Source organism: Panicum virgatum, chromosome 1N (genome assembly GCF_016808335.1).
Source record: "Panicum virgatum strain AP13 chromosome 1N, P.virgatum_v5, whole genome shotgun sequence".
Classification (NCBI taxonomy): Eukaryota; Viridiplantae; Streptophyta; class Magnoliopsida; order Poales; family Poaceae; genus Panicum; species Panicum virgatum.
In genome coordinates, this window is record NC_053145.1 from 6,144,314 (window position 1) to 6,155,889 (window position 11,576).

The 11,576-nt window shown below is 50.3% G+C and overlaps 1 protein-coding gene across 1 annotated transcript; it reads left to right on the forward strand.

The window, feature by feature from the left end:
* The first annotated feature begins 6,295 nt into the window (after positions 1-6,295).
* Positions 6,296-10,501, forward strand: LOC120654842 (heptahelical transmembrane protein ADIPOR2-like). The gene is made up of 4 exons (XM_039932508.1): positions 6,296-6,768; positions 6,919-7,008; positions 8,236-8,281; positions 9,589-10,501. The coding sequence occupies exons 1-4, from the start codon at positions 6,509-6,511 to the stop codon at positions 10,249-10,251; spliced, it is 1,059 nt and encodes a 352-aa protein (XP_039788442.1). The 5' UTR covers positions 6,296-6,508; the 3' UTR covers positions 10,252-10,501.
* Positions 10,502-11,576: the final 1,075 nt, after the last annotated feature.

An 11,576-nucleotide genomic window follows, 5' to 3' on the forward strand; every position in this document is an offset into this window, starting at 1 on the left:
GACTGTCCGCAAGCTAACCTGTCGTGCGCTGAATCAAAGGGGCGGATGGTTGTAGGATCAAGAACACCGACTAGAGGGGGTGAATAGGCGGTTTAAAAACTAAAATCACAAACACTAGAGAAAACTTAATTAGTAACACAAGAGAGCCCTATGTCATGCTACTACTATCTCTAACTTGGGCTTGCAACCTAGGCTGGCAAGATACAAATCAAGCTCTAGTAAAGTAAAATGCTCAAAGTAAATGCAAGAATTAAAGAGAGCAAAGGAATTAACCAAGATTGACACAATAATTTTTCTCGTGGTGTCGATGACTTGCTGGTCACCCCTAATCCACGTTGAGGTGGATTCAAAGAATCAACCGCTCCTCTATCAAGAAAACTCTTGATCTTGAGCTAGCTTGAATCAAAGAATCGCTCCACACCTCGATTCCACTAGAGTTGTTCTTCACCACTCCGGTGAGGTGAGCACAAAACCTCTCACAACCAATTTCGGGGCTCCTCGACAATCTCCTTGGAGGTGCTCCACGAAATCCACTCCTCCAAGCCGTCTAGGGACCGGCAACTCCCAAGAGTAACAAGTCGATGATGCTTGCTTGAACTTTCCCTAGTGCCACAAAGCTCAAACTCTTGATGCAATGCATTAGGATGCTCTCACAATCTCAAGAATGCACTCTCTAAGCAAAGGATGTGTGAGAGAAATATGTCAAGAGTGCTATCCAAATGGCCAAGATAAAGCTCACATGGCGTCCAATGGGTACATATAGAGTTCTCCTAAAAAACTAGCTGTTCCACTCTTTTCTGCGTAAACGCGGATCGTCCACGGTTCAAAAACCGGACCGTCCGCCGTTGTAAACCAGTGAGTCAGAGTGCAATGATTGTGTGTCAGAACTAGCCGTTATAGCTCTGGCGGACCGTCCGCAGTTATATGTTCCAATCCACCAGAGACGAAATCGTCTCTGGATGTTTTCTCAAAAAGACCGGCGGACCGTCCGCGCCCCAGAGGCGGACCGTCCGCCGTTCAACCTTAAATACCACCAGAGACGCAAACGTCTTTGGTTACTTTTGTCAAATGACCGGAGGACCATCCGCACCCCAGGGACGGACCATCCGCCGTTCAAACCTTCGGCCCAACCAGAGAAACAATCTCTCTAGACAAAATTGTTTTATACTGGCGGACCGTCTGCCCAACAGGGCCGGACCGTCCGCCCTACATTTCTTTTTCCTACCAGAGACATCCATGTCTCTAGACGATTTTCACAAGTGTATGGCGGACTGTCCGCCCTTAGGCAGTCAGCACTCAAATTGAACCCGAGTTTCCATTTTCTCAAACGAAGTTAGCCCTCATGTATGCATCTAGACATTTTGAGCAAAATGGCACTAGAGACCCGTCAAGCACGAGTACAAAGACCCCTCTTGATAGTACGACTATCTATCCAACAAATCCGGTCATTTTTCATCCACTAAACACTTTATGACCGGTAAAATACAAAAACCCTACATTTTACCTTTGCCTTGAGCCCAAGCTTTTCATATCACTTCCAATGTGTTCCACAAACACAATACAACCTCATTCAACCATGGATTAACATATGCATATCATCTCAAATGCAATTGTTAGTCCATAACCGTTGTCATTAATTACCAAAACTCGAATTAGGGGCCTAGATGCTTTCAACAGTTCGGCATATATCTTTTGACCAAGGCTCTGCGCCTATAAATCCTAAGCAATCTGAGCCTGCCGCTTTCAAATTCCCACCATTGCCGCCCCTCTCTCCCTTCTCCCTCTCCACCGCACGCGGCACGCCAGCGGTCCTCGCGCGTCCCCTACCTCATTTGCGCCCCTGCTCCAAGCAGTCGGCGGCGACCTCCCCGGATTCGGAGGGGGGGAGGCGAGGCTGACGGCCCCCACATCAAAGCCGATGGCAGGCGAGGCCGACGGATTAGGCGGAGCGGGCGCGGATGAGGCTGGTGGATCCAGTGTCGGTGGCGGGACGCGGAGGCAGTGGCGGTGGCAGTGGGATGCGGCTGCCTCTGCGGGGCGGCGGTAGGACGCGGCGGCCTGCACGGGGCGGCGATGCTGGATCCGGCGGCAGCAAGGCTGGATCTGGCGGTGGTGGGATGTGGCATCGGCGGCAGCGACGGACCCGTGATGGGCTCATCGTTTTTTTAAAAAAATTATTTGATTAATCGAGGCAGACAACACAGCCGTCTTGAAAATAGGTCATTGACGGTGACCTTTGCTCCGAGCGGTTGGGGTTGCCCGTCTCGGTTAATGGTTTTTGACCGTCTCGAAAAATATTTATTGTAGTAGTGTAAAACCCAACGTGCAAGAAAGATGTCGACTATCACAATACACATTCCACTTATACCCAACTGGTACGAGTCTACGGTACGGCAGTAGAACTCCCCTATGCTCGCAAGTGATGCATGGCGTACATGCACAAATCAAAGATCTTGTATTAATATGATGATCAATATATCCACCACTAAGAGCGCACCACCACCACCGGCAGATGTTGTTTATTTTATTATGAGCAACTTCCATTTTCCAATTAATTAATAAATAATAATAAACCTGCGGAGGATGTTTGATGATGTGTATGCAACGAAATTCTTCATGTGAAATAGCAAAAGGTTCTACTTGCCTTCTTGCAAATATTTGGCTGTTGCTATTTTGCCCCTTGTACAATGAAACATCCACGTAATCAACAAATGGCACACATACCTATCCTGCATTATCACAAGCAGGTGCCCCAATGTTGCTTATTTAAGCATATAATACCGGGAGGGCACTTGAATCATGTGACCCCGAGAGCATATACAAAAGCACACGCTTGCCTTTGATCTACCCAAACCAACTCATGAGAATATGAAGAACGTAAACCAATGGTCCCTGACTCCCTATTAGGCTATTAACATCTGCATTTGCCAATGGATGATGCCTGGCTATGGGGGCCAATTGGTATCCATTAAATGCCCCTCCAATCCTCTCTAGTTCAAAATTTTGTACTAAATCTCCAAAATCATATCTCAATTTGGAAAATTAGTATAAAATTTTGAACTAAAGAGGGTTGGAGGTGTACCTAAGGGTCACCCATTTGCACCCCTATCACTGGCTTTGATTTGGAATGAGCCTGTCGAGTGACCACTCACTATTGATACAGAAAAAGAATTATTTTTCTAAATAAATATAGTTAGTTTCGAATCAGACAAAGAGAACAACAAACTAGCTTCACAGACGCTATTATGTTAACAATAGAGCCTCACAGGAGCAAGTAAGGCGGTTGCGTGACAGCAACCAAGAGTGTATATGTTTTTGAGCTCACACAATCAATGTATCCTCCCATGACTTACGAACAAAAGCTAACTTAGTTCTTGTGCTTTATAAACTTATTAATGACGTTCTTTTCTAAAAACTTATTAATGACGTGTTCTACATTGGATCTATGTGTCACACCTTAAGTTTATCCAGGTGGCTTGTACGTAGGCACACCACTATGTGTTAAAACATCACAAGCCACGACAAGCCCACTCTCGAAATCAAACAAACAAAATGCTTAATTGTGAAAAAACAAAAAAAAAGGGCTCGCACCACTCACCTGCATGATTTACCTCGAAGAAACGGCTGGGCTGAGAATATAATTACCTCTTGTGTCTCATCCTCATCGGCGGTTGCCCACGAGTTCTGATCCTCCTCCGTCATCCCCATCCACTCCGGAGACACGGGGCATTGTCCTGTATAGTGTAGAGCGGCCAGAGCAAGGGCGACCACGCTTAGGGCGGTATCAATTGATCTTGGGATGTTAGTGGACTTGAGTCCCCTTGCCCTATTAAGGCCAGGTTTGATTTTTTTCAATTTCAGTCATAAATCTCGTCACATCGTATGTTTAAACACAAATTAGAAGTACTAAACATTGATTTATTACCAAATTAATTTCATAAGTCGTGACTTAATCACAAGATGAATCTATTAAGCATAATTAGTCCATAATTTGACCACTAATTGCTACAGTAACCATCTGTTAAACGTGCATTAGTTATACTTAATAGATTCGTCTAGAGCTCTAATTCCAACTTATGCAACTAGTTTTATATTAAATTGACATCCGAACATTCGAATTGATGTCCCAACATTCGATGTGACAGTTACTTAAAAAACCAAACGAAACCTAAATCCACCACTTAGATCCTGTTGTTGTTGCCTGGCATCCGACGTACTCATAGTGGTCCCTGTCTGATCCTCCTACTTTCTTGATAGCACCGCAAAATCCATAGTGCTAGAAATATGGTGACGACCACAATACATGTTATACATATTGATCTTGGGGAGGTAGGGGGCTTGAGCCCCCAGCCCCTTTAGATCCACTACTTAGAGTATGTCGTTACGTAGTAGTTTGTTGCTACCAAATTGGCATCCGACGTAGTCGTAGGGGTCCCCGTCTAATCCTCCTCCGTTCCTGCTAGCACTGCAAAACCTACAGTGCTAGAAAAATGGCGACTGCTACAGTACAGTTTCAACATATAAGCCAAAGGCCTAACTGGTTCTTCGATTTTTCTACTACCTGTCTACAGCAATAGAACTCTCCTCTGCGAGCAAATGACGCATGCTACATGCACAAATCAAAGACTTTATATTAATATGATTGTTAATCTATCCATCACTAAGAGCGCACCACCATCACTAGCGGATGTTGTTATTCTATTATGAGCAGCATACATTTTCAAATTAATTAATAAATAATAATAAGCTCCCAATTAATTGATAATCATTGGTTAAGTCTTCCGATAAGTAAGATGACTAGATGAGACACCTTTTGAGCAGCTCAATTGGCACTCCCATGTCCCATCACGTCGTCGGCAGGAGTAACGCAAATCAGCACTAGTTGCAGCAGCTGTGAGCACACTTATCAGAGGAAACGAAACGCAAACCACGCAGGGAGATCAGAGGACAGGTCCTCGGCGAGGCGGCCTTGTGCTGTGCGCGATCCTGACTGAAAAGCCGGTATCGGTTGTGGCATCTGATCCCTCCGCTCACTCCGGCAGCAGCAGAACAGCTGAGAATCACCACTGTTGCGCTCCGGCGCTGCAGGGTTGTGAAGGAATGGGCAGCTAGGATGGCAAGCTGACACGCTCGTCCCTGCGCCCCCGGGCGGAACCGTGCGCACATCATCGTCCCTGCGAGGCTCCAACCCCTGCCCTGATAACCTAATGTTTGATGATGTGTATGCAACAAAATTCTTCATGTAAAATAGCAAAAGCATAATACCGGGAGGGACTTGAATCATGTGACCCCGAGAGCATATACATCTGCCTTTGATCTACCCAAACCACCTCGTGAGAATATGAAGAACGTAAACCATCCCTGACTTATTGGGCGTCCGCAATGGTAATAGTTAGTACTAGTTATTTGGTCAGCTGATGTGGAGGTGAGAGAGAAAAGAAAAGACTATTTTATACTATTGGACTCACACACTCCTCTCACATATTCTTAGACTACGTGAAATAAATCACCTATTTGCTCGTCACTAGTGACTACTCTCTCTGCTACTTTTTTTGTTGCCACATTAGATCTAGCTAGCCAAATAGCTAACCATTGCGGACGCCCTGAGGCTATTAACATCTGCATTTGCCAATGGATGATTTGGAATGAGCATGTCGAGTGACCACTCACTATTGATAGGAAAAGAATTATTGCTAAGTAAATATAGTTGGTTTTAATTTGAATCAGACAAAGAGAACAAACTAGCTTCACAGACGCTATCATGTTAACAATAGAGCCTCACAGGAGCAAGTAATTAAGGCGGTTGCGTGACAACAACCAAGAGTGTATATGTTTTTGAGCTCCCACAATCAATAATGTATCTCTCCATGACTTACGAACAAAAGCTAACTTAGTCATTGTGTTTTTTAAGCGACGACAAGCTTATTAATGACGTGTTCTACATTGGATCTATGTGTCACACCTTACGCTTATCCAGGTGGCTTGTACGTAGGCATACCACTACGTGTTAACGACAAGCCCACTCTCGAAATCAAACAAAAAAATGCTTACATTGTAAAAAAAAGGCTGGCACCACTCACCTACCTCCATTGCAAAAGTAAAAAGAAAAGAAAAAACATTCGAAACATAAGAAGAAAATTTGACAAACTCAGGAAACTTAGTCCGTCCGATCTCATCCGACGGCTGAGATGAACCGCCGCCGGCGCCCCAGTGGGCGCAGCGCATCCAACAAAAGCGAGCACGTCCCCTCTATAAAGTGTGGGCGCGACAGAGGAAAAATCCATGTGCCCGGGCCGGCGCTGCTGCCACGCCCCCGCAAGCGCAACCCCACACCCGCGCGCGCGCGCCCCCGCCAAGATTTGCCACCACCACCAACCAGTAACCCCCGCGTCCTCGGCCTCCCCTCGCCGCGCGCTCCGGCCTTCCCTCTCCTAGCGCGAACGCCGGGCGCAGCGCGCGCCCAGATACACCCACCCGCCCACCCCGCGCGCGCGCGAGCACAGGTCGGATGGGAGCGACGACCGCGACGAAGCGGAACCGCGGCCCGGGCAGCAGCGCGAGGCAGGACGCGGCGGCGGCGGCCATGGCGCGCCCGGGCGCGGCGGAGGCGGCGGCGCGGCGGCGGCCGCGGCTGGTCGGGTACGAGGAGCTGCCGGAGTTCCTCAAGGACAACGAGTTCATCCGCGGCCACTACCGCGCCGAGTGGCCCATCCGCGACGCGCTCCTCAGCGCCTTCGCCTGGCACAACGAGACCCTCAACGTCTGGACGTGCGCTCCTCTCCCACCCCCTGACTGATTCGATTCCTCGCGCCCGATCGATCCCCTTCCCTTCCTCCTCCCCCCATGCCATGCCTGTCTGTCGTGGTCAATGGTGGCCGACCGACTGATTCCCTCGCGCCGGGTTGTCTTCCTTTGCAGGCATCTGGGAGGGTTCCTGCTGTTCCTGGCGCTCGCCGTCGCCGGAGGGGCGAGAGGGGCCGCCGACGAGGCCGCGCCGGGGATCATGAGGTGCGTCCGTGAACTGCTGCCATGAACTCGTTTCCTTTTCTGCACTTCTTAAATGAACTGCTGCCATGTTCTTGTTCGATCCTTGGAAAAAGTCCCGAGTTTTCAATCCATTCCTGCGTGATTACCGGGCGCTAGAACCTTTGAAAGGGTCTGCCACTCTCTCTGATCCTCCATTGTCACGTGACGAATTTGCTGGGTGCCCCCTCCAATTGCTTGTATTTACAGCAATTCACTGTATCTTACACGAAAAGCCTCCACTTTACGACAAATTTGTTCACGCATAGCTGGCAAATGCCGCTGCGGAAGCATTTTTTATATGATGCCACTAGAGCTAAAAAGGTGAACGGTATACAAACACATTATGTGCACGCACAACATGCTTTAATTTAGCATTGTAGTAAATGTATCATTAATCATTACTTTGTCGACATATTACGTGCAATAGTTGTCAAAAGTCAATGCAGTTGTTGTCTTCCTTTTGCATGAGCACCAAGGAAGTAATTCCTCTAATGTAATTGTGCACCATGATGTGGTTACTGATAGAAGAGTGCCGGTCGCATGGTACTTAACAAGTGACGGTGGAGTTATGTTAGATAATCTCTCCCCAAGCATCATATGCTTAAACATCGAAATGATTTTATTGCCGGTCCTTTTTATGTAATGATGGTGACACATTGGTCCAGATATTGCGAGAACTAGGTATAAATCAAAAGCTTTGGGTTGATTATTATGTGCTTGAAAGATGAAATGGTCAATTTTACCTTTTTACTATTACAAGGTTGAACTAAAGTCATACTTTATAGAAAGAAGAATAGCATGAAAGCTTGTTCACACTTAGCTTGCGCCTTCCAGCATCCATGTGTTTCTATGATCGCACTTGAGTTATTAGAGTCCCGTTTATAGTGCTCGGGTTGCGAATTATTGGACATGTGACAAGATATTGGTACTCTAGGACTGAATAGCCCATCAGCAAGGTAGGATAATATATGTGGCTAAGTCGACCTCCTCCATTTGCTTAATATATATCCACTTTGGGAAATCTGAAGGAGTAGGAGTGCCAATCCGCAAATCCAACAGCTTTGGATGCAAATTTGAAATTCGTCAGGGGCGCTTGTGGGAACAAGAAATATGCTACGATTCTGTGCTACCCAAGCGCCGACCTAGTTACTTTGCTCTTTTCTTTACGCAAGGCCCGCACTAATTCTACACCGTCCATTTGTCTCGCAGGTTTGTGGTGAGATCGACCAATGCTTCATGGGACAGCGACCATTCGGTAAGCAACTCATCAACAACCCTTATTGCTCTATTTCTTTGGATCACTCTGGGTACTTCCATCCTTTTTAATTCCCTGTTTTCCTTTGGCACATTGCTGTTGATTCTGCTCCGTCATCACCGAATAGGTTTAAAAACTTTTAGGACCTGAAGTCTAGGTTCCTTGTGCAAATTAAAGTATGCAGCACCGGTTACAGATAGGACTGGCTGAGCAGACAAGATAGATTAAGGAACTGTTACGTGTGCAATTATGCAAAGATGCCAGGAAAGAAAGCTTAGTTGACTGGGATTATAGATTCTAATGAATGGTTCTTGTTGCATTTTTAACGTTTCTTGGTTGCATCAGCAGAGTGCTTATTCAGAACTAGATTACATTTGTACTAGTAAGTAATTTAGTTGGGACCTGTGCCATTGCCATCACCGGCAGGAAAGAGACATGGACAGCCGTCGAGCTGTTCATTAGCAGTAGACTGTAAGCCAAGGACTTTGCAGGGGGCACGCCCACATGGCCATCCTTGTCCGTGCTCTCTGAAAGTCTGAATCCTGCGTTTCTGCACGAGCACAAGGACAGAAACACAGATGGAGATGCCCTGCGATTCACGCACGATTTGTACTCTCATTGGGCATCAGAATTCAGAATTGTCCTGTTTCTTGGTTAGTAACAAATAATAGCCAGGGGAAAAAAAGCAATGTCCATTCTCGAAAAACCTAAGCTCTTGTCTAGATGCTGGCATTTTGATTCGAATCCTTATCCTCAATTGAAGCTCCATGATCCAACTTCTTTTTCAAAAAAAAAATCCATGATCCAAACGCCCACCATCTATCTTGTCATTGTTCGCTTCACATTGCAAACCATAGAAGTAGGGGGTTAAAGGGTAGATCCTTTTGCAACATGTTTACGTTTTCTCCCGGTGATGCCATGATACGATACTCCCGAATGACAGTGACACCGGCGAAAAAGCAGAGGCTTTTGTTAGCCAATTCTCGCTGCACTTGGATGGTCACTACTCACTTGTGAGGCAGACAAAACCAAGTGACTGTTGACATACTAGTGGATAAAAGTATTTTTTATTCGTGATCTTGTTACATTAATCCACAAAGAATGTGTACCTTTGACACTAACAAATCTGAATTTTCTGATCTGTTCACACACAAAATCTATAGCAAATTTGTAGGACTTCACGTGAAACAGTTTAATCCCAGAACAAATGAAGAAAAGGAAAAAAAATCTTGTTTTCAGCATTAGTAGCAGTTTAGCTCGGGTGTGATCATGAGCTGATGCTGCTTGTTCTGATTCATTGCCTGCAGGGCCTGCCGAGCCATGGCGCCGGGGCGGCGGCGGCGCTGTCCGGCGTGCCGCAGTGGCCGCGGATGGTGTTCCTGGTGGGCGCCATGTCGTGCCTCGCCATCAGCGCGACGGCGCACCTGCTGGCGTGCCACTCGCGCCGCGCCAGCGTGGTGTTCTGGCAGCTCGACTACGCGGGAATCTCCGTGATGATCGTGGCCTCCTTCGTGCCCCCGGTCTACTACGCATTCCTCTGCCACCCGCGGGCGCGGGTCCTCTACCTCTCCGGCATCACGGCGCTGGGGACGCTGGTGGTCGGCGCGCTGCTCTCGCCGTCGTGCTCGTCCCCGCGCTACCGCCGCCTCCGCGCCACGCTGTTCCTCGCCATGGGCCTGTCGGGCGTGTTCCCGGCGCTGCACGCGCTGTGGGTGAACTGGGGCCACGCCGCGTGCTACCTCGCGCTGGGGCTCGAGGTCGCCATGGGGCTCGCCTACGCCACGGGCGCCTGGATCTACGTCAGCCGCGTGCCGGAGAAGTGGCGCCCCGGGCTGTTCGACGTCGTCGGCCACAGCCACCAGATCTTCCACGTGCTCGTGCTCGTCGGCGCCGCCACGCACTACGTGGCCGTCGCCGTGCTGATCCACTGGCGGGAGAAGGTGGCCGTCGCCTGCGGCGCCGCGTCGTAGGCGGGCGTGCCTGCCTGTTGCAGGGCCTGCAGCGAAGCTAGAGGGGTGGTTGATGCGATCCACCATAGACAGCCAGAGCTTTCCTGAACCATTGGGGTTGATTCAAGATTCAACACCCGTTCGAGTGGACGAATGGAGTAGTTGGAGCAGCATAGGTCAGCTCTAGAGTTTGAGTGTGATCCTGTGAACTGGTTCGATGGTTTTTAATTTGATTGATGGATGATTGATGGAGGTCGATTTATGAGACTGATTGCTCTGTCTAGAGGCCATGGATTGCAGTTTGCCCTCTGGAAATGGCGCCCGCGCAAGAGGGTAGTTTGGCCTCGTCAGCGCGATCAGATGGACAAGACTAGCATCCCCTTCGCCGCCGGCACCATGGCAACCGGCAAGCGCCTCCGCTGCACAGATGGCACGCTCCCGATCACCGTGTCACGCGTGCCATCCTGCCGGCGTCGCTGTGAGCCCCGTCCCGTGCGCGCGCCGGGACTCACCCCAGCTGTCAGCTCGTCACCACCAGCGGCGTCGACGCCGGGGGTCGTGCCTCCCAGGCGATCAATATGCCGAGCAGTATAGATGGCCATTCGGGCCGCCCGGCCCGAGCTCGGGCCCACCCTAGCCCGCTTTTTCTCGGGTCGTGCCTAGTCCGGCCCGATATCCCAGCGGGCCGTGTCATGCTAGCCCACGGGCTGCACTGACGGCCCAGGCACGGGCCCACGAGCCTCTTTCGTGTCGGACCTGCCCGTGGAGCCCGGCCTGCTTGTCGGGCTCGCCCCCCCGGCCCACAATGGGGGCGGTCCTCGGCCGCGGGGCGAGGCACGGCGGACCGGTGGCGAGGCGCGACGCACCGGCGGCGAGGAGAGCGGGAGGGGGCGACAGCGAGGAGATGAAGTGCGGCGGCGTCGACGTAAGGAGGCCTTGCGGCGGCGCGAATGGAGCTCCTAGTGTCCGGCGGCTCTAGATATAGGGTTGAGGGGCAAGGGGGCGGCGGGGCGAGCTGGCGAGGGAGCGAAGGTTGGAGGGGGCGGCGTTGATGCAGGCGAGGGAGCGGAGGCCGGAAGGGGCGGCGTCGACGGCGCGGTGGGAGCGGAGGCCGGAGGGGGGCGCCGTCGACCGCCGGGGAAGGTCGGAGGGGCATCGGAACGGACCGGTCGCTGGCGGAGCTGCGGAGGCGGGCTGGTGGCCTCGCGAAGGCGAGCAGGTGGCGGGAGGAGTGGAGAAATAGGGGCTAGGCTGCTAGGGTTGGGGGAGCCCGGAGTCGGGTGCGAGGTCGGGGGGTGGGGGTGGGGGTGGGGGCCGCCTGCGCCTGGGGCCTGGGAGGTCGGGAG

Coding starts and splice junctions, on each gene's coding strand:
- LOC120654842 (XM_039932508.1), top strand. CDS start 6,509: ATGGGAGCGACGACCGCGACGAAGCGGAACCGCGGCCCGGGCAGCAGC. Junction 6,769..6,918: donor GAGACCCTCAACGTCTGGAC/GTGCGCTCCTCT, acceptor CTTCCTTTGCAG/GCATCTGGGAGGGTTCCTGC. Junction 7,009..8,235: donor GCCGCGCCGGGGATCATGAG/GTGCGTCCGTGA, acceptor TTTGTCTCGCAG/GTTTGTGGTGAGATCGACCA.